The 21,744-nt window shown below is 35.0% G+C and overlaps 3 protein-coding genes across 3 annotated transcripts in view; all 3 read right to left on the bottom strand.

Annotated features, from left to right (window-relative positions):
- The window catches only part of mtus1a (microtubule associated tumor suppressor 1a), a 37,045-nt gene extending 31,507 nt beyond the window's left edge, over nucleotides 1-5,538 (bottom strand). The window contains exons 1-2 of the mRNA XM_063000427.1: nucleotides 5,463-5,538; nucleotides 276-1,909 (exon numbers count right to left, since the gene is read on the bottom strand). Of these exons, the coding sequence (XP_062856497.1) occupies nucleotides 276-1,838 (1,563 nt within the window). The 5' untranslated portion in view covers nucleotides 1,839-1,909; nucleotides 5,463-5,538. The remainder of the gene's footprint in view (nucleotides 1-275; nucleotides 1,910-5,462) is intronic.
- Nucleotides 5,539-9,725: 4,187 nt separating this feature from the next.
- On the bottom strand, nucleotides 9,726-13,848 carry fgl1 (fibrinogen-like 1). Its single transcript, XM_062999782.1, has 7 exons — nucleotides 13,730-13,848; nucleotides 12,285-12,459; nucleotides 11,579-11,738; nucleotides 10,741-10,838; nucleotides 10,551-10,639; nucleotides 10,277-10,464; nucleotides 9,726-10,027 (listed from the first exon to the last, which is right to left on the bottom strand). The coding sequence occupies exons 1-7, from the start codon at nucleotides 13,787-13,789 to the stop codon at nucleotides 9,868-9,870; spliced, it is 930 nt and encodes a 309-aa protein (XP_062855852.1). The 5' UTR covers nucleotides 13,790-13,848; the 3' UTR covers nucleotides 9,726-9,867.
- A 1,520-nt stretch (nucleotides 13,849-15,368) lies between these two features.
- Nucleotides 15,369-21,047, bottom strand: asah1a (N-acylsphingosine amidohydrolase (acid ceramidase) 1a). Its single transcript, XM_062999781.1, has 14 exons — nucleotides 20,569-21,047; nucleotides 20,415-20,461; nucleotides 20,131-20,221; nucleotides 18,619-18,702; nucleotides 18,450-18,528; nucleotides 17,827-17,901; nucleotides 17,682-17,727; nucleotides 17,452-17,596; nucleotides 17,314-17,368; nucleotides 17,005-17,086; nucleotides 16,664-16,795; nucleotides 16,448-16,571; nucleotides 16,289-16,345; nucleotides 15,369-15,775 (listed from the first exon to the last, which is right to left on the bottom strand). Exons 1-14 carry the CDS (start codon nucleotides 20,701-20,703, stop codon nucleotides 15,686-15,688), a joined length of 1,242 nt encoding a protein of 413 aa, XP_062855851.1. The 5' UTR covers nucleotides 20,704-21,047; the 3' UTR covers nucleotides 15,369-15,685.
- Nucleotides 21,048-21,744: the final 697 nt, after the last annotated feature.

Genomic DNA, 21,744 nt, shown 5'->3' with positions numbered 1-21,744 from the left:
GTTATAGTGTTCCTGAGAACACTCACAGCTTTAGGTATTGCTTCATAATAAGAATGCAAATGTTGCCAATTTCTTTTAACAGTTTATCAAAATATAAAATACATGCTATTTCGATTAAAAAGAGCTTAACATAATAGTCCTGGCAGTAATGTAGAACAGCAACATACAGCAAGAGCAGATTTCATTTAGCATTTGGAATCCAAATTCTAAATCTAAATCTTCAGAATTTAAGAATAATACTTTAGACACTTTAGGCTTGAAGACATTTTACTCACCTTTGAAGCAGATTTCTGTGGTTTCTTCCACATGTTCCAACCGCTCCCATGTTTTTCTTCTTTACCCTGTTTAGTCAGGCCGAATCGACTTTTTAAACCGACAGATGAGGTTTTTGCAGTAGTACAGTTGTCAGAGGTCTTACTGACCTGTTGATCCTTCACACATGACTCTTCTCCATTAGTATTAGAAGCTTCAGACCAAGTGTGATGTCGGGACTTTGCAATATGTGTGCCATCTTGAGAAGTGGACGGCTTTCTTTTAATTAAACCATTTTGATCCTTCTTAAGGTTGGAAGACACTTCAGGTTTGGTTGAACTGGTAAGAGATGCCTTGTGCTCCATGGACTGAGAAGGTCTTTTGACCAGGTTTGTTGAGGCCTTTACAACTGCCACAGTTGAAGGCTTAAATGTGCTCACGGGTCTTGGCAGAATCTTTGATTTCATGTTACTAAAGTCAGGCTTCACAAACCTTTTTGTTTGTATTTTATTACTTTTAGCTGGTGCAGTCAAAGGTGTTTTAGGTTTTTGACTGGCAGAAGATTGAGGTTCCTTCATGACTTCAGTTATTGGACTGCCTAAATCACTCTTTCCCTTGTTAATTAAAGAGTCAGAAAGAGATAGAAGGCAAGTTTTACCAGTCAAAGACTGTACAGGAGTAGAGGTTTGGACATTACCACTAATGTCTAGCTCCTCTGCTGGGATATGAAAAGTCTTTGCTTCACCTGGTGTGGAGTTAGTGGACTTTTGCGCTTCTGTATGGAACTTTTTCTGACAAACTGGTGTGATACAATCAGAGCAATCAACCACAGTGAGGAAGTCCAAATACCTGCTTTCTCCAGACCCTTTATGGGAACCTACAGAACCAGAAACTGTCTGAAAGACCTCCTCCTCCATGATAAAAGTCTGATTGTTTGGCTGTATAAAGGTGACCCCAAATTCATGATGTTTACTGCCTTCTTCTGAAATGTTGATTATATTATTAACAAGACCCTCACAAACATCAGGTAGCAAGCCAGGCATCAGACCAACATCAGAAAGCTTATCTGGGGATTGTTCTAGAACAGAAGCACTGAGTATATCATCAGGCTCATGAATAATGAAACTGCTGCCTCTGATTACCATCTCATCAGAGCTCACTGAGCTGCAGATCTCACACAAGCCATGGCTGGATGGGTTAACAGATCCCATATTGAAGACTTTGTCTGCTTCAAAGTCGAGGCATTTCTCTACAACTCTGTCACTTTTCTGAACAACGACACTACGAACACAAGACATAGAACTTCCAGAATAAACACTGCCATTTTGAAGGCCTGAGATCATGAAAGTCACATTCTGGTTAGAGTTGTTATTCAAAGTTGCTACACAGTCCACCATATCCATGTTCTCTGATTGCACAATCACTTTTCTATTTAGGTTCTCAGCTGAAGTCATGACGCTGCAGTCCTCTGAACTGTGTGTACTGGCCCTTGGTGAATCAGACGAGTCACTACTGTAATTCAACTCCTTTCCATTCTGGTCCTCCACAGACAGTGAGAGATACACGGCTCTGCGAGGAGCCTCCATAGCCTTGGCTGCTCAAGTACTTTTAACCCCAAAGGGATCACTTAAGACTGTTCATCTGGTGTCAACGCCACCTAAAAAGAAAAAAAATGTAGAAGCAAAATGTAAATATATTTACATATTACACAATAATCCAAATGCATTAACAACATTGGGTTAATAGGGTACTGGAAACATTGCTAAGGTCCAGTAAAGAAATACAGTATCAAAGTTTTATGATCCTATCCGGTCATGAAATTACCTTCAAGTAATGAGAATTTAATACCTTATTTATTTTTAATGCCTCCAGAAACAAAACAGTTGCATAATTAATTGAGTTTTTTTAGTCTAACTACACCCACCTTTGACATTTCTTACATTTCTAAAGACAATGTAATGTAAAGAAGAATTGTGTTTGTGCAAAGTGCATTTTGCACTTAATCAGCCTTCTACACACTCAAAAAAGTTAGGTCAGGAACAAAATATAAGTAAAAGGTTAACAGAATATTTATATTACACCATTAATCAGGTGAATTGGTAACAGTTGAGGAAATTATAGTTGGGTATAAAAAAAAATATATTAATCATTCATCCATTTCATTTTCAGCATTTAGCAGACGCTTTTATCCAAAGCGACTTACACAATGAGCGGAACACGATGAGCAATTGAGGGTTAAGGGCCTTGCTCAGGGACCCAACAGTGGCAACTTGGTGGTGGCGGGGCTTGAACCGGCAACCTTCTGTTTACTAGTCCAGTACCTTAACCACTGAGCTATCACTGGCCCTGATTAGTAAAGACTGATCATCGCTGTTACCACCAACAATTTACCACTACAAACTGAATAAGTGATTAAAACTGTTGCTCTTATTATTGATGTACCTTTAAAATCATGTGTTTAAAAGTTCCCAAAACTCAAAAAACTACTTCTCTGATGGTTAATTGCTATTACTGTTTACAGGGGGGGTCGGTCATCACAGAAGCAATACATGTTTGTTTGAAACAGACTCAACAAGACTTTTTTTAGACAATTACTACAAAATTATAAAATTATAGCAAGTTTCTTACATTTCTTAATGTAGTGCTAGACTGTGTTAAGACACATGACTCCCGAGTGTTTGTGGATATATTCATCACAGTAGCATGACGCAATGGCATCAGGGTGACCTTTCATACACATTCAACATTGATTTCCATCCTTGCTCTACACAGACTTTTTTGAGATTTCTTTGACTTTTTGAATCTTTTTCAATCGTTTGTACAGTAGATGGTAAAAAACCTAAATTATATGCAATCCTAAGTAATGATTGTTATAAAATAAACAAAATTCTCCAACAAAGTTTGGCACAAAGTGGTGGGTCATAACCCAGTTTTACCTGCAAGGACTTTTGTGAATCACCAATTCACCTGATTACAGTGGAATGTTTCAAAACAGTGTAACATCAATAACACATTTTAAAACATAATTTTTGACTTTTGTCAGATGAAATATGGTTCAAGAGAATTACTAATTTTTCATTACATGTTTAGGGCTAGAAGAACAGCAAAAATTTGTTAGGACTTTGTGTCTCATTATGCCTGCCCGTGTGTAGTCAGACAGTACAAAAGTAGAGACGGCTTGGCCAAATTTTTGAAACGCTGGAAGAAAAAGCCCTTCATGCTTCACTGCACTCCTGTCAAGTACAATAAAAAAAGAGAAGGAATAAATGAGTTCTTTGTGCCAAGCGTCTTAAGGCCAAAAGCAGAGTAAAAAAAGTTTTTACTTTAAACTATAATAAAATATCAGCCAATTTGTTTAAATGATATGAGGAGGTTAGTATCCTAGAGTTTAGGATTTTATCCAACATAACCAAAAAAAAAAATCTATACGTTTTATTCCATGCAAAAAAAAAAAAGGGAGGTGTTTAACATGTAACAGGTACCAACAGGAGGAAACAATAATTATCCACCAGGCAATGTCTGTCGTGTGAGCCAGTTGCTTTAAATTACACATGGCTATTATATATAATGACTAGCTGTAGGGCAGGGTTTGCCTTTTTAGGTATCTAAATATAGGTACATTTGTTGAAATTGTGTTAAGTTACACTCTTTGGGAAGATAATAAAACAGCTAAAATTGTAAGTTTATTTAATTAAACATTGAATGTTCACTACCAAATGAAAGGGTCGCAAAATAATTAAAACCAACATAGTCATTGGTTATCATCAAATAATTCATACAGCCCACCAGGCAATGTGGAGGAATTCTAGTTACCTGTCAATCATGTTCACACACTCACTACATGGGTTTAGGAACAGATTTAACCCAACCAGAGGGGCCAGAGACGTCAAGCCTGCTCATTTTAGCTAAAAATCTTTGAGAAACTGGCCGTTAATTGGGAATTTCTAATTTATCCATGCCAGCAATAATTAAACAGTGTGTAAGTAACTATTTGTGTGATATAGAAACGTTAAACAAAGTATGTAAACTTTTGGAAAAAATGTTTTAGCAGGGTAAGGCATGAAGCAATTTGCTTTTACTGATTAACAAGAGAACAAACCCTGATGACCATCACGTCAATAACCTGCTGAGTCACCCGTAGGCACTATTAATCAAGCCTTAATGTTTATGCAGAGACTTGGAGATGAAATCGACTAACTTTAAACTCAACGGTGGCCGTTCTTTACTGATCATTTTTAAAAAATTTTATATAAATATTTTTATGCAATGCTGATGCTTATAACATCCCTAATAGTATGAAATATACTGCTGGGCTGTTAATATGACAACAGAGTCGTTCCTGCTGGATGTGATGAGAATCTGCACTGACTGCACTCACAATGTCATGTCCTCATTATTACAATTTGTTCTACCACAGACTGAAGGATGAAGAGCTCTATGTACTTTGCTCAAATGTGTTATAACTTTTTATATAATAATTTTATTTAACCTGTCTAGTATCTATTAATTGAATGTAATTATAATGTATCCATATTATCCTGTAGGCCACCCAAGGAGGGGTTCACGCTGAGTTCGGTTCCTCTCAATGTATCTTTTTTTATACTATTTAAAGAGTTTCCCTCTGCCACCATATAAAGATGCTTTGAGACATCGTTAATTAATTAATTAATTCATTCATTCATTCATTCATTGTTTATTTACCACCTCTTTATTCTGGTCAGGGTTGCAGTGGGTCTCATTCATTGGGTAAAACAATGTCAATGTCTTGTAAAAAGCATAAATACATTTGACTTGATTTGAACATCTACATGCAAAACTGTAAAATGCAAAGTTTAATAAGACAACAAATTTTATGATGACCACAAATTCTTATAAACCTAGAACAAACTAACTAGTTACCTAGATAGTTAAGTATCAAAAAGGTCACAAAAAGCCATGCAATGCAGGTAAAATGTAAAAATATAAATATCACACCTAATAAATCTTAGTTCTGTCCTGCATTTTCTTCTCAGTTGTTTTCCCAGAGTCTCACGGAATAGTCCACTGCTATGGTAAACACTCCTTTTGATTTAAACAAACTAGATGTATTCACAGACTGGCAGACTCCTCTCTCACATTCATCTTCCACCCCCAACTTAAAAGTCAAACTCAGCGGAGCATCATTAATACCCGGCTGTCTGGAACTCTGATAGAGCAGAAAACTTCCTTACCTAGCAATGATTTCCAACACTGCGTTCCATCACCTTTGAGCGCTCACACTCCACTGCTCCTAACACGCCTCTGTATATGGCAATGCACAGTTCAAGGTCCAGCACAGACCTCTGGTAATGTTACAGGGCTAAGTTTACTGGGAACAGCATTTGGTTACCTTATCCCATGCAGGGCCTTTGGAAGGAGGGAGGGGCTTACATGGCAGGACAAAAACACCATTTGCAGTTGCCATGTGACTGAAGGCCTCCTATTAGGAGAGAATTCAGTCCAGGCAAGTTTTTGTGCAAGACTAAGACTGCGAACAACTACACACATGCACCCACAAATCAATGTAGTTTAATTCACAATATTCAGTCAGTTTAAATAGGGATGATTCTGAATGGATTTTACCCTCTAAAAGTTATGTAACCAATATAACAAATCTAAAGAACGCAACACATTTAATCGCATGTAAACTTAAGTGTTTATAAAAATTTTTAGCAATTACAATATGTACGTAGAAAGAAATTCCAATTTGGTAATTTTTCCCCCCATTTTTAATTACTCTCCAAATTGCAAAGTTCTGTGTATAAGCCCATAACAATACAGACAGTAACTGAGCTAACTCTGCCAGTAAATTATTCAAAACATTAAAGGTGCATGCACACACTTGCACAGATCACACTTGGCTAAGTTATTTCTGGAGTTAAAAGGAATGAACTGTAATGTTCAGGGTCCACTGGTTGATTTTTTACATAACCATGCCATCAATGTTTTCAAGCCATAAAGCAAGAGTTAGCTGATATCAGTATAATGTTAAGTGATTGGCAGCTAACTTTAAGGTCAGGCAAAATAAACATCTGCATTATCAAGTGACTGAATTATCAAAAAGGTAAAGCCCAAGGCCAAATATTTAATAAGGTAACACTGAATAGGAAATGTATGTTTGCTTTGAAAACAGCAGAAAGTCAACAGAATCAAGAAATTATTTAACAATGCATATCACCCTCCATACCAAACGTTCAATTATTGGAAGAAAAAATATAAAAAAGCTTTAATGGTATGAGGTATTTCTTAAACAAGACAGCATTATTAAATAAAACTGGTGTCTACTCATGAACAGGAAGTCAGGTTAAGCTCATTTTAATAATAATAAAAAAGGAGGACATTTAATTCCCATACACTTCATACACTTGAAGGTGTTTGGTGTTTTAGAGGAAAGGCACATAAGGCACACATTTGGGGGTATGGCATACATGAGTATGGTATGGCATACATGAGTGGGGCCAAGCATCTGTACAGGTAGTTGTGTTTGTGGTTTAATAAAAGCAGCTGATTTTCATTTACCATTTTGCATATTTGCATTGACCTACTCAGTTTCAGTATGTCTTGGTGCTCTTCGCTATTTGAATCCCTGATTGCTGAAAACATGATTTTAATGATTAGGTTACATGCAGGTTTTAGGAGGTCTATGGGCTTGGTGCATTTTTCAGTACAGTCCATAGCGAACTTTTGCAATGACCTTTTTCAATTTCATTAGAGAGCAATGGGTTCACTATAAGACTTATTCTTATAGTGTATAAACACCCTCTTAAAATACTAAGGAAACCTGCTTCAACACTTGTTTTGGTATCTTATTTTAAAAATCCGTTAAATTCCTTGTAAATGCCATACATAGCTGCCACAGACAGCAGAGCAGTGGGTTGGGCCATAGCACGCAAGACCTAACCCAGGATACACGTCTCAGTAATGGATTAAGAGTGAAAAACCATGTTACAACAGAGCAGAAACTACATATTGAAGACCTGCACCAGCAACCTATGCCTCCTCGACCTGGTTAATGATCTCGGACAAGCAATTCATCATTTCTGCTAAATTACACGCTATTAAATTCAGAAGGACATCAAGCTACTATTTGTAGCACTGGTAATACAAAAATGAAACGACTAATTTATGTCTGGTAACTCAATGCTGCCCAGATCCTCTTTCCCATGATGTCACATCCCCCTCATAGGCGAAGTCTATTGGTTAAATGCTGCCAGTAAAACAGGTTTTTTGCACCTGACCCACACACATCAGAAGGACAACTTGCATGTCTTGGACTGCTGTCCAGAAATAGTGCATGTAAACACAGTTGTTAAGCTATGGTAGGCTGTAAATCGTACACAGGATTGAGCAGATATAAACTACATGGCTGAAACATGTCTACACCCCTTGTGTTGCTAATGCATAAATTAAATAAACCACACAATCATGCCATCTTAAAAGACAAATATTGACAGTAGAAAAGTTAGAGTAAAGGTTAGTGATTTCCAGTAAGGAGTCTTATTTTAACAAACACCACAGCAGATTGTGTCATATCCTCTTTAAAGAGACACTTTTAGAGTCAAAATGAAATTTGGTAATTAAAGGCAGATGTATAGCACATAGTGGCCTTAATTTATCTAAATGAGAGGTCATTTATATTTTGGCAATATGCCAATAGGCAATTCTGTGCAAGACGTATCAGTGGTTATAAAAAACATTGTAAATTACAAAAGTTTGCAAAAAGACTGCTTAAATTATAAAAAAAAAAAAAAAAAAAAAAGAATATATGAGCTGTTAAATATTCAGGCAGAGAAATGGCAAATCAGAAAAAAATCTGACCAGAATATTTAGGTGAACTGAGATTTAATATCGACGCTGCGACGCTTTCTTCGAACATAAAAGCAAGTGTTTAATAAAAGAAGATGTAAAGTACGACTGTTTCGCAATAAACACGCATAAACTTTAACAACAAACAAAATTTTTAATGTTAAGTGTTTTTACTGAAATTACCTCAGACTCACCTGAGCAAACAGCCGCGCGCCCTGCAGGTAATTCCAACCTCGCGCTCCACGCCACAGCAGCACGATGACGTCACTACCGGCCGTCTCAGGTGGGCTATTTATAGCCTAAACTACGAATTCCCAAATATATTAAATATATAGTAAAATAAATTTACTTTATACTAAATAGAAACTGCTTTACAAGTGTTATCAGTGTGAAATCACAGCTCAGTCATAAAAATCGTTGTGAGTAACTTTCTGTTAAACTTTAGTATGTCTTGGGGGGGGGAAATACAGCAAAGTGGTTTTACACTGCCTAAAGACAATTACCATGTGTAAAATAATTTTAAAATAGGCTGCTAGATGGCTACATATTATACATGATGAGTATACTAATTCAAATATACAGTCAGCAACTGGTCCCACTAACTATTTTAGAAAGTTGCCTAAAATGGTTAATTTGGTAATGTTAGATTTGGTTGTTTACCATGTCTGCTTGGTTGATGCTTCAGTCCAAATTGCTACATTTTCTACCCAAGCTGGATTTAATAATAAAATAAAACACAAACCACAATAGTTATTAAAAGATACAACTTTCTATTCATTAAGAATAACAAAATGTTCGGTTGCAATAAAAGAGAACAAATACAAAATGGTGTAAAATGTCTAATTTAATGTATATCGTGTAAGAACTATGAGAACACCATTTTACATTACATTTACGACATTTAGCAGATGCTTTTATCCAAAGCGACTTACAGCACTGTGACAGTATATTGTCTAAGCAATTGAAGCTTAAGGGCCTTGCTCAAGGGCCCATTAGTGGCAACCTGGCAGTGGTGGGGTTTGAACCAATAACCTTTGGGTTACCAGTCCAGTACTTTAACCACTAGGCTACAACTGCCCTTATCTTACAATCACATGTTTTGTAACACTACTTTACTCAAATACTACTAATACTGATTCATTTTCTTTTTTCTGCAAGAATCTTCATCCAGCTTCTAATGTTAACAGCATATTTTTAAAGACAGTTTCATTTGGGTGATACCACCCCAGAAAAGTTAAAGGTACCCTTCTGTACCTTTATTATGTTTAACAACAAGAATAGCCTAAATCCTAAGATTCATCATACATACTATTATTGTGTTATTATAGATTGTGTTGATGCTATAATAATAATAATAATAATAATACTCAGGATGTGTATGTATGTAGGTCATAGAATGCAATAAAATGTTTTAGTTTTTTTATGTAATCACCCTCCTCTCTTCAACACCTCCTGGAGTGTGGGGTGTCTGTGCAATAACAATTTTAAGAGGTAAATGGCTGAAGATGAGTTTGAAGTTTGAAGTTACATCAGCATTTTTATTTATTATTGTATTATACACATACAGTTTAAAATAGATATACTGTATATCAGTATAACATGTAGACACTAACATGTAGATCACATGTAATACTTTGTAAATATGCCAATATTTGATTCAACAGGATGCTACATTTCTGAAATCCTTCACACATTGCTGTCTTACTGCAAACACAAATATACAGCATTTATTTTTGCATTTATTTTCTTTTTTACTGTATGTAGATAGATTAACTAAGTAGAAGTTGGACGTTAGACTTCATTTGGTTCAAATTCACTGGGTCTGATCTTCATCTGCACAGATTTGAGGGAGTACCACCAACCATGCCAGGTGTACCACACTATCCCGTCATCAGTCACTGCACTGTACGGGCCCTTGTAGTACAATCCGTTCAAATTGGCAGAGTGACACCTAGAGGAGGAACAGTGGAAGAACATTAGGTCAGGGGATGTGGCGGATCAGTTGCCTATTTTTTTTTTACCACACTCTGTAACGACCATAACCCCTCCCCCCAAGCCATTAACCCTTGTTGCAAGAAAGAAATACACACTTTTACTCACAACTATAGCAATTCAAAGTAAACAGAACATATTGTACATGTTTTGGGAATGTAGGATAAAAACCATTTAGAATGCCTAAATTTATATGTGGTCTACAGACCTGTTAAACCACCAGCCAGCCTTATCTTCCAGAGCACAACTGCGTTCATAGCGGTCATTATCCTTATCCTTTGTGCTGAATTTCATTCCCCTGTGGCTTGCCCAGTACTGAACCTCTGGATGGTAGCTGCCAGAGAGCGAGTCTCCTGCATTTCCTGTGTATTCTCCAAACTGCAACTGATAACGATTCTAAAAACATGAGAACAAATTTTGTATTGATTATTAGGTCAGATAATACACATATTCAAATAATATACAGTGGTGTAAAATGCTACCTCTTCACTGTCAACCTTGAACTTTTTGTACGTGGCAAAACGATGGCGGCCTTCAAAGTCCTCCAAGTTGATTCTTAAATTGTACTCACCTACATTACATCATAAAACGACAACATAAAAACTCAGATATTAATATATCATTTTTATCTTTATTTATCATGGAATCTTTGTTTAAATATAAACAGCCAACCTTGAGATGTCAGGTAATGCAGGTTGTCATTTCCTAACCAGAATTCTCCATTTGCAGATTCCATATCACCAAACCCAGTCTTGTAATCATTCCAATCTCTGCAACAAAAAGCACTGGATGTATGAGACACTATATGACCACGGTTTCAGACATCTCTCCCCATTTGTAAATAAATGATATGATACCATAATGCCCCCACCAAGATTGTTTAGTGCAAGTGTATTTTAAAGTATAAAGCTGTGTTTGTCCAATCAGTCTGTTAAAATGCTGTATCCTTGAAAAAAACCTTTGTGCACTGACAGTGTCACTCTGTCAATCAAACCTGACTACATTGTATGAATAATTCATGCAGAAATCCAGAAGTCCAAATGGCTCACAATTCCTTCCTAGCAACTATACATAATACATGCCGATATTGGAAGCAAATGGCCATTTGGAGTGAAAAAACCACTGCATATGATGTGTAAGCTATTACTGAGATTTATATACAGTATAAGCAAAACACTTGATTATTTAAAAACATAATCTTACTTATAAGATGTAACACGTTCAGAACAGGCAGTTTTTTTAGTGGTAGGCAATTTGGCCTTTGTGTTATCCTTATTAGGGTCACTGTTAAAGACTAGACCGGAGTCTAGCCCAATAGCACTGAACACAACTGAATACAACCTGGACAAGATGCCAGTCCATTATATGGTTTGGCACTTTCACCCATATTTTACCTAGTGAAGTTTTGCTAGATCAAACCCACTTGGATGTGCTATTAATCGTGCTGTTCCCACTGCAGTACCACTGTGGTGCACTGTTTCAAGAGTAATTTAGTCTGAACTTTGCTTACCTGTCGAACGACTGGCTGCCATCTGAACGTCTTTGAAAAACTGTCCACCCTCCTCCTTCCGTCATATCACAGTACACTCTGATCTGGTCTGGACTATTCACAGGTTTAATCATGTAGAATCCACTCCTACTGTTACCATCATTGAAAATCTGAGCACAGTCTAGAAATCAGAAGAACAATTTAGGTAAAAATAATTTAAACATCAGGGCCAGAAATATCACAGCACAGCCAGTGTAGCTGTAACAGGGTCTGCGAATGGTAAGGGCCAGGATTATGCCAAATTTGGGGAACCTGATATGCACCACCCATTACTGGCACTGCATGTTTTTACTACCCGGTGGGGCGAATCTGAGCAAAACAATGGTTTGAAAAAAAACAATGTGTTTTACAATGAATACAGTAACCAACAACGAAATACAAAGTCAACAAAGTCATGTACAATTAAACCATTCACCAAATGCATAAACATTTATACTTGTACTTTTATTTTTGCAAAAGAGGGCAGGGAAAGACAAAAAAACATTTCACTGAGCATATTCACAGTGCTGTTGTTATTCATCATAGCAACCACAGTCCTGCTATAAAATCTAATCTAATTTTCTAGTTTAATGAATTCATTCTGCATAAGCTCCCCCCCACCCCACCCCCAAAATTACTGAAACACACTGCCATCAAATTACATTCCATTTTAGAAGAACCTTTTCACCTGTGTAGTGTTTCTCGCCTAGATCAAAAAAGATGGTCTCATTTACAGAATGCTGAGCCTGCTGATTGAGGTTCAACAAGTGCTGGATCATCTCCTGTTGCTTCTGAGCACGAGCTTCCATACGCCTTAACTGTGCTCGAAGTCTGTCTCTCTCCTGCTGGCATTCATCAGGTGACTACATACACAGTAATACACAGTTACAGGAAAAAGTTTGTGATCCCATTAAAAAAAGACTTCTTCATTGATTACTTGTATAATGAATACATACATAACATATACGTACATATACTTTAAAGATTATGTAGAATGTGGTCTGATATTCTTCAAAACGCAACAGACCAACAAATGTCTAAACGTATTCATACAGACAACTGTAGTTTCCATGTCTTTATTAAACCTTTTTATAATTTATTTAAAGTCCAGGTTGTGTTTTGTGTGGCACTCTATTTTTTGCTCAAGATGAAGTGTTTGTTGAAAATAAATGAATAAATAATTGAAAAAATGTCTCCAAATGTCAGTTGTTCCAAACTGGAAGTAGAGGTGTAGATTGTGGAGGTGCTCTGTCGTACAAAAAGGCATAATATCTGGTTCTACTCTTGTCATGAGATACTTGTTCATGTAAACTTGTAAAAGCTACAAATGCATTTCAAAATATGGGTAGGTGTTTAGGTCTACAGATCTGTTCCACAAATGGAAAACAATCTGTGGCTACTTGAAGTGCAAAACACCATGAGTACAACATGCAAAATCATAACAACCGAAAAAGAACACATCAAATAGCCATCAGAAGAACAAAAACACAGAATGAAAATTGTGGTTGATTAGAAACACCACAGAGAAAAATAATGTATGAATTTTACAAAAGTAAATGTCTTAAGGACAAAGGACTGTCGAACTGAAGATAAAAAGAAGAGATAAACAGTTTGCCAGAAATTGCACTTATTTTACTAAACCAACATACCAAAACCAAAATCCCAACTGTGAAGCCTGTCTCACAGGGTTGTGTCTTTGTCAATTAAATCTTAATAAAAGACAATAATTCAAGTTTATCACCAAGAGTATAAAATATCAGAGGTTAGGATGCTGTGGTATCATCTGCACAATACAATATACAGTATACGTGTATATAAGTCTTAAAATAGATCAGCAGCTACGCAAATATATTCTAATTCTCAAGTGTGTTTTAAACAGTTATGCAATACCAAGGATCACAAGTATTTTAGTCTGGACTGTGAATATGAATTGTGTTGAATAAAACACAGAAAACTACAATAATTTGTTTGATATTACTTTAAAAGTGTGTCTATTGTTATGTTGGGAATAAAGATTTGCTTACATTTTATAAGAAATCAATGCAGAAAAATACAAAAAGAGTCTGATAAAAACTCAACAGTGTAATAGTAAAATACTTAAATAAAATAAATAAATAAACTGTAATTACTTACAGAGCCAGTAAGGTCAAAACACAAAACAATCCATATCCAGAAAAGATGAGATGTTCCCATAATAATGTTTAATCAAACTGAAAACAGATGTAGAGTCTGACAAATAATTACAACAATCGTTTAGGATAATAAGTCCAGTGGTTTAAAATCTTTTGTTCCAACTCATGTACCAAAGATGTTTCACCCACTGGTCTGTTGTGCATCTGTTAAACTCAGAAACTGGTATTGTGTTTTTCCTGAGTGACTCACTGAGCAGCAATGCAGATACACAGATAAACGGCAATAAGAGGGGCACAAGAACAAACCTTAAACACTAAACATGCATCTTTCAGCATTAAAATGGTAACGCATTTCTTAATAATAGGACAAAACAGTGCTTCAACAAACTAAAACTAAATACCTTACTTTTAAAGAGAAAATACCTGATTTGATTTGGTCATAAAACAGACATTTGATGTGTAAAGCAGATGGACACACAGTAAAGCACAAGGTACAGCCAACCAAGTCGAGCCAACATTTCACTTGTGAGGAACATGCATGTCATGGCCATTTAGAAATTTTTACATGATTTTACAAGAAAACCCAAGTTGTCACCCTTTGCTTACAGAAAATTCAAACCAGCAGAAGAAGGCCTATCATTAATCCGAGGCTGCTGATACACGTCATGTACTTTGTATTTCGTGCAGTTAAACTAGCTCTAATTCTCTCACCAGCTATAGTCAATCACTAATAAGAAATTAGGAGACCACAAAGGTAAATAATATTACAGACCTTTTTACACCACAAGACCTAGCTCAACGGAAGGACATGGCCAACCTCACATGGATAAAGATTGCTACTGCACTTGATCCCAGGTTTAAGGATTTGAAGTGTCTTCCCAAATAAGAAAGGAGTGAAGCCTGGGCTTTATTACACAACTCATGATGGGAGAGATGCCTGCACAACAACCACCTGCAGAGACAACAAAGAAACAGCCTTGAAAGAAGAGGAGGATGTCTGTCTTCTTGCTGGGTTCTTCTGATACAGATACTGATAGTGAAAGAGTCTATAGAACAATGTCTGAACCACTATAAAGCAGAGCCCAAAATGGATATGGAGGGGTGTCCACCACAGTGGTGGTCAAAGAGAAAAAGCAAGGCTGGCAGCCATTGCACACAAATATCTGTCAACCACAGGAGAATCGGTGTTTAAAATTAAAAAGAGAAAAGCCCTAATAAAAATATAATAAAAACATTAATCATAAAAAAACTACATAAATGACCCATATAAATGTGAGAACTGTGACCCCTACAAATGTCCAGCTTGCCAAAATCGTGATGCTAATAGCATTGCTCCATTTTGATCAGGAAAAAAAAAAACATCTTCTCTCTGCATCCTGAAAACTCGTGTTCACATTTTCAGTTCGTGCTTCCACACACTTACTGACACTAACATGAACTCTGAACCATTAATGACGTTTAGATGATGCTTTCCATGCTATTTGGTTATTGAGTTTTCCCTGTTTGGAATTCTGGTGTAAAGGCCATGATAGTGTATTTTATTTATCAGCAAAATTATAAGATTTAACTTATTTAACCTAAATTCACAAAACAGAGACAAACAAAACAGAGGAGCAATTTGCTAAAATTACCACATTTATTTCACTGTACATTACAAAAGAACAAAATAGACATTATAAAATGATCATATAAATTATTTAAAAATATTTTACAATAATACAATCAATTTTATTTACAGGAAAGAGTAAAATTCTACTCAAGTAACATTTTCCATTAAAAAAGAAATCAAAGAATTTAAACTATTATCAAAACTATCAGTTTAAATAGATCAGAAATACTTAACAAATTAAAGCATTTATAATAAAAGCATATAAGTCTTTGCTAAGTTATCTTAATACTGCTTTTAAAACCTGATTTAAAATGGCTCCAGCTTTATGTTTTTCAGTGCTTCAGATGATCACCAGGGTGTACACGGACTTGGACAGGCTCGGGTGTAAGACTCCAGTTTACCACTTGAGACTTCCATTAGGGACGTATATGCTGTAAGCTAACAGTTAATGAAAATAAGGAAAAAACATCAAGTATGAAAACGTGGAACCTGATGTACAAGTAACAAGTGTCAACAATTTATTGCAATGGCAGATACACATTGCTTCTCTGGCAATGCCACATAGTTATTCATGATCAAAAAATACAAGAACATTTTTATTCACAGAATTAAAATCTAGAACTTGACTCATTTTGACCATTACATACTACATTTTTCCCCATTATTAATTTGAATTTATTTAATTATATGTGTATGACTTTAAATATGACGATTTATTAAAAAACCATTAAATACCCCTACAAGAGCTCAATAAATGTGTTCCTCCCCAATTAGAAATATGCCTAATCATGGGTTTATGTATTATAAAAATATACTTTTATTTAAAAATTTGTTTAGTTTATTTGGAATCTTAGTAAATCAGGACTATTAAAAGATATATAAATAAATAAAAGATGCATGATTGGGATGATTTTGATTAGTTCTTGACAAACTACTCAATAAGCTTCATACCTTGTTTAGAACTGGTTTAGTTGAAAGAACATCATACAGAGTTTGGAAATTAATGTTCTGGAAAAAAAACAAGATGATTGTTCTAAATATTTTCAGTCATAATAACAAAAACCAAAAACATTTATTTGGTTCTGACTATTCTTTAATTTAACCACTTACTTCTTGTGTGGTTTTATTCATGCATTTCATAGCTGGTGTCCGACGATCATCCAAAATGAATGGCTCTTCCCAGTGATCATAGTTTGTTTCAAGCACGTACCATCTGCCAAGCTTCAGATTAATCCTTCAATACCACAAACATTATATTAGCTTTGTTATTGTGCTCGGTGTAAATAAATTAAATGTTAATTTATTAGTGTAATAATACACACTTACTCCCAGACGTCCAGTGTATTAATTCTTCCTCTGGTTATCACACAGCCCTGGTTGGTCTGGTTTCCACCCAGGATAAAGTAGGCTGGTGCAAGTAACTTGGTTTTAATAAGCTGGTGTTTGGCATCTTCATAACTGATTAAAATATAACAGGCTTTGTTCACATTATAATCATTTCAACCATGAATTATTTACAGAGATTGTAAACCAGGTGGTAAATCTGCTATTAAATTATAACAAATACTTTCAGTTCTAAAAAAGAAATGCAAAATACCAAGGTCCAGTACCAGACTATTAACATGGGGTTGAAACAAGTAACATAAAGATTTAAAACTTGACTTAACCTGGTTGCATTTTCCAGGACTCTGCGAGTGAGGAAGCTCATCCACATGCCATCTCTCTTGCCAAGTATCCATTCCAGGATTCCTGAATTATATAATGTTATCAACAAGCCAGGACAGAGCACCCGATCAGAGATTTGCTTGTTTTCTGTACCATTCTGAGGATCACTTTTATACAATGTCAAACTCCTATGATGTCTTAAATAACTGATTCCGTTTTGGCATTTGAGTACAATTTGTTCACAGTTCAAAAAACAAACAATTTAGGATGCTTATTATATAGGTTTATGATTATATGCAAATATTTCTTACCTATGTATCCTCCATCTACGTTAAAACGTTCATTCATTGTTAGGGTAAATTCTCTCTACAATCAACCACAGAAGATATATTTTACTTTAACTTTCACTTAAAAAAAGATCAATGTTTTGCAAGCCTTGAAACACTTACAGGTCTAATGCCAGTGAGCATTCCCACATATCCTGCAAAGCTGGTAGATCTGAAGACCGTTCTGTTGTTCCGCTTAAAGTCAATATTTACCACAAGTGGTTTCAGCTTCTCAGTTATGGTCCAGGTTTGGTTTTTCCGATCCCAACTGACAGGCAAAATGCAAAAGTAAATTCAGGATGGTTCAAAAAAACACAGATGAAATATTACAAATATGTATGTCATATCATTACCCCATGAACAACCCAAAGTCCAAATTCCTAGCATGGTATAATTTACCTAAAAGAGAAAAAATATGATATAGAACATAGAAAATATTAAAACACACTATAAAGCCTACGCAGACAAAACAAAAATGCCTAGTGTTACATAACTCACCATTTACATCCTCTGCAACCACTGATGTGCACACAGTAAAAACTTCATAAAAGATATTAAACAGCACTATTTCTCCTAAAGGGGTAAACAGAAAGATTGTTATTAGAAATACATTGTAGAGTTTTCTCACTTGAACTTCTCTTCTATGAACCAAGTGTATTTGGACAGCAAGTTTAATAGTTTATTGGGTTAGTGTGAAAGTAGTTGTTATTTCCAGCTGGGTACCAATCTCTGGTCCACCTGAATTGTGGTCTAGGTGGGGATATGGTGCAATCCAGATTTAGAATTGTGTGTAAAAGGGTCACATTACAAATGTGGACAACCTGTGAATACATATGGAATTTTCTGTACAACAGTGACGACACCCTTTCCTAAAAACAAACCCAGAATTAAAAGATTATGGACATAAGTATTTGACCTAAGCATAAAAAAAGAAACGAGAACTTAAAATGAATGAGCTGTTAAAATATCTATCAATGCATAAACATTTAAAAGCTGATGTTTTATAACACCCTAGTGATTGAAAAGTTGTGATGCAATATTTCTATTGTGTAGTTTCCTTTCAGCAAATATACTTTTGTTGTATTATTGAACAGGTACCAATGTTATGTTATGGATCTTACCTAAAGGAACTCCAGAGGCAGCTGCAATTCCTTTAATTTCCTCATTAAATGGATAAGGCAGTGTATCAACAATTAAAGGCTGTAAAATGAGCAGGAAATTAAATTATGAATAAATAATGACACATCTAAATAACTGACATATAAATCTACTATAATCTATTATACTCACCAATTCCTTGTCCACTAAATGAATAAGTTTTCCATGAAAAAAGCTGTTGGCCAAATCCCGTATTGCCTGTATCATTTTTGCCAGCTAAAAAAAAAAGCACATTGGTGTAACTATAAATTGACCTTTAAGTTCACCTTTTTCTGTTTCGTTTATCTTTCTAAAGTACTTTCTTCTCTATTTTACAGGGGGAAAAAACACCAACAGTAACAGTTAGTGCTATTATCGTAATGTTTATAATGCTTAACCCAGTTAAGGAGAACATGTATGGATTGCTAAAACTTGATTTATAAATAAAAAAGTAAAGAAATAAAACCACACTAATAACTATCTAAAATAGAATAATGATTGGACAAAAAAAAACCCAGATGTGTTAAAAAATAAACCAGACACAAGTAGTCACCGTGGTATTAGTGTAAAGCACAACAGCTTCCTCTTTTTTGGAGAAACTTCTGTCTGCTAAACATAAGTTGTAATCCAGGTGCTTGGCAGATTGAAATATTTTAAAGAGAGAAGCTCTAAATTAAAGTTCTTAATCTGACAGTTACACAAACTTTTTTGATTGAAGGTTAAATTGAACCCAAGTCTCCAGAACCCTGTGGCTGCTGTGCGACGCCCACTCTACATTAAGTTTACATTATGTTAATTACATGTTAATTACAAGTTTTTAGCAAAAAAATGTTTTTTTTCTTGTTATTTTTTCCTCACAGATTTTTGTTTCCTGTTTCAGTGAACAGACAGGAAAAACAAGGTGTTTTCAGTGATTTTTTAAAACAAAATTTACACAGGTTTGACAATAATAATAGGAATAATCAAGAGGGCACATAGCATGGTAATACATTTAAATGGAAAGGACTTCTAAAGGTTGTGTACAATATAAAACAATTCATGTAGAAATTAAGGTAGTCTATTTAAAATTAAGAACCTTTTATTTACCCAACAGTAGCAAATTAAGATAAATTCAATTACATTTTAAGATAAGATAAGAAAGCCTTTTATTATCCCACAGGGGGGAAATTGTAATGTTACAGCAGCTTACAAGAGTATAAAGATATAAAAAGTGTTTGTACATATATTAAAAAATAGAAATGTAAGCATATATGATACATCAAAAGATTTAAAATTTTTTACAAATTACAAAAAATTACAAAAGAATAAGTCTTTGAAAAAGCTAAACAAATATTGCACTGTTTTATAAAATGTATTGCACAAAGTATAACAGGTATTGCACAGATTTAAAAAATGTATTGCACATTGTTCAGGTTTACCTAAAATTAGTGCAGATATTAAACCATTTGAATTATTGTGATGGTGATTGTGCTTGGGGTGGTGCTGGTTATCGATTTAAAGAAATGGATGTTTCATAGCGGACTATAGGGACAATGAAATACCTCTGATTAGTGGTTGCACTGACGTTTTGTGGAACTTATACTTTATCTACTTTGACTTATGTCTGTTTACATATGTAGATAAGTAACCAGTCAAAAGTATCATAGCAGTTTGCTAGGGACTTACTTCAGCTTTTTTCTCTTTTATTACATGAGTCCACCTCTCAGTGGGGGGCAAGTCAAGGTTCAGTGTGTACCAGGTAACTTTGTTTATAAATCTGTAGAAAAACTCCAGAAGATTAAACAATGCACAGTGTAGTGTGTGAGTGATTGTGTGATAAAATGATAATGAAAGCATCTCTACTCAGCTGACACAAATGCAATGGTCATACTGTCAATGTGCTAATGACAATAAAAAGAATGCAAAAACACATATGAGTTATTTCTACACATAAATGAAAGAGTTCCTACGTTGGTCCTTTAGGAGGATACATCCCACTCCTGCATTCTTCCACATACTGTAAAAACAGCAAGAACACTGCATTACATCTCTACATCCCTCAGCTCGTCTATATAATATACTTTTAAATAATAATACACTATAAAAAATACTTAACAGTCTTACCTCGAAAGCAAACTGCGACAAAAAACTAAATAATAGCAGCAAAATATAACAGATATTTAAAAACCTCATTTTTGCTCGTTTCTCAAACTTCAGGCGTTTATTTTGAAGCTCAAACCAGTTCCACATCCAGTACATTCATTACGTCCTGAACTATTCAACACAAAATAGGGATGTACGCAGTATAAAGGTAAATAAATGAGGAAAAAAAATAGATTCACTTAAGATTCACTGTATTCTATTAACAAGTTCTGTCTTTAAATCAACATCTCATTTGTCATTCCAGTCAACTATATTAGTCGTAATTTAAAAACACAATGTTTAAAAGTCGTATATCACCCCTAAACTCCAGTGCGATGGTTTCGCCCAGTCTTAAACGAGGAAGTGCACATTCATTTCTATCGGACAAGTTTTAGCACGCTGTATTATACAAGCTATTGTTATTAGCATACTCGGATTTATTTAACTTCGTTGGAACATGTTAAAAACAATAGACGTGAATCTAGTGTTGCGTAAGGTACAAGAAGATCTTAAAAATAACAGCCACGTTAAAAAACACAGCAGAAGTAACATGAAAACTATTATTTTATATTGTTACTGACCATATACAGTTCCTTTCACAATGTATTGGCACCCCTAGTAAAGATATGGGTGGTAAATTAGCTTAGTTGGCGTGTCTAGAAACTTTTAGGCAGTAATCAATGTATTACTGGGGTATATTCAAGATTCCAGAGTTTTATTGTCATGTGCACAGAAGAACCAACAGTTACACTGTACAATGAAATTCTTACTTTGTTCGTTCTCCAAACGCCAATAAGTATTATACATAAAACAAAATAAAACTAACAGAATAAAAACTTAGTATAAAAACTTTAAAATATATACATTTAAACTATAAAACTTTTTATATACAAAGGAATAAGAATTAAAAAAACTACAGCAGTAAAAAAGGGGCACATAGCAGCATAGCAGCAGCAGTCATATAAGGTGCAGAAATTATGCAGTGTTTGAAAATATAGCAGCAGTTATTTTAGGGTGCAAATTATGCAACATTATGTGCAAGTAGCAGCAGTCATATTAATGTGCAATAGTGCATTGTAGAGGAGGTTCAATGTTCATGAGGTAAGTTGTGTATGTGACAGTCCATGTTTGTTCACAAGCCTGACTGCCTGTGGGTAA

The sequence above is a fragment of the Trichomycterus rosablanca genome, chromosome 8 (genome assembly GCF_030014385.1).
Source record: "Trichomycterus rosablanca isolate fTriRos1 chromosome 8, fTriRos1.hap1, whole genome shotgun sequence".
Classification (NCBI taxonomy): domain Eukaryota; kingdom Metazoa; phylum Chordata; class Actinopteri; order Siluriformes; family Trichomycteridae; genus Trichomycterus; species Trichomycterus rosablanca.
The sequence above is the reverse complement of the archived record's forward strand: the minus strand, read 5'-3'. Positions and strand labels throughout refer to the sequence as shown.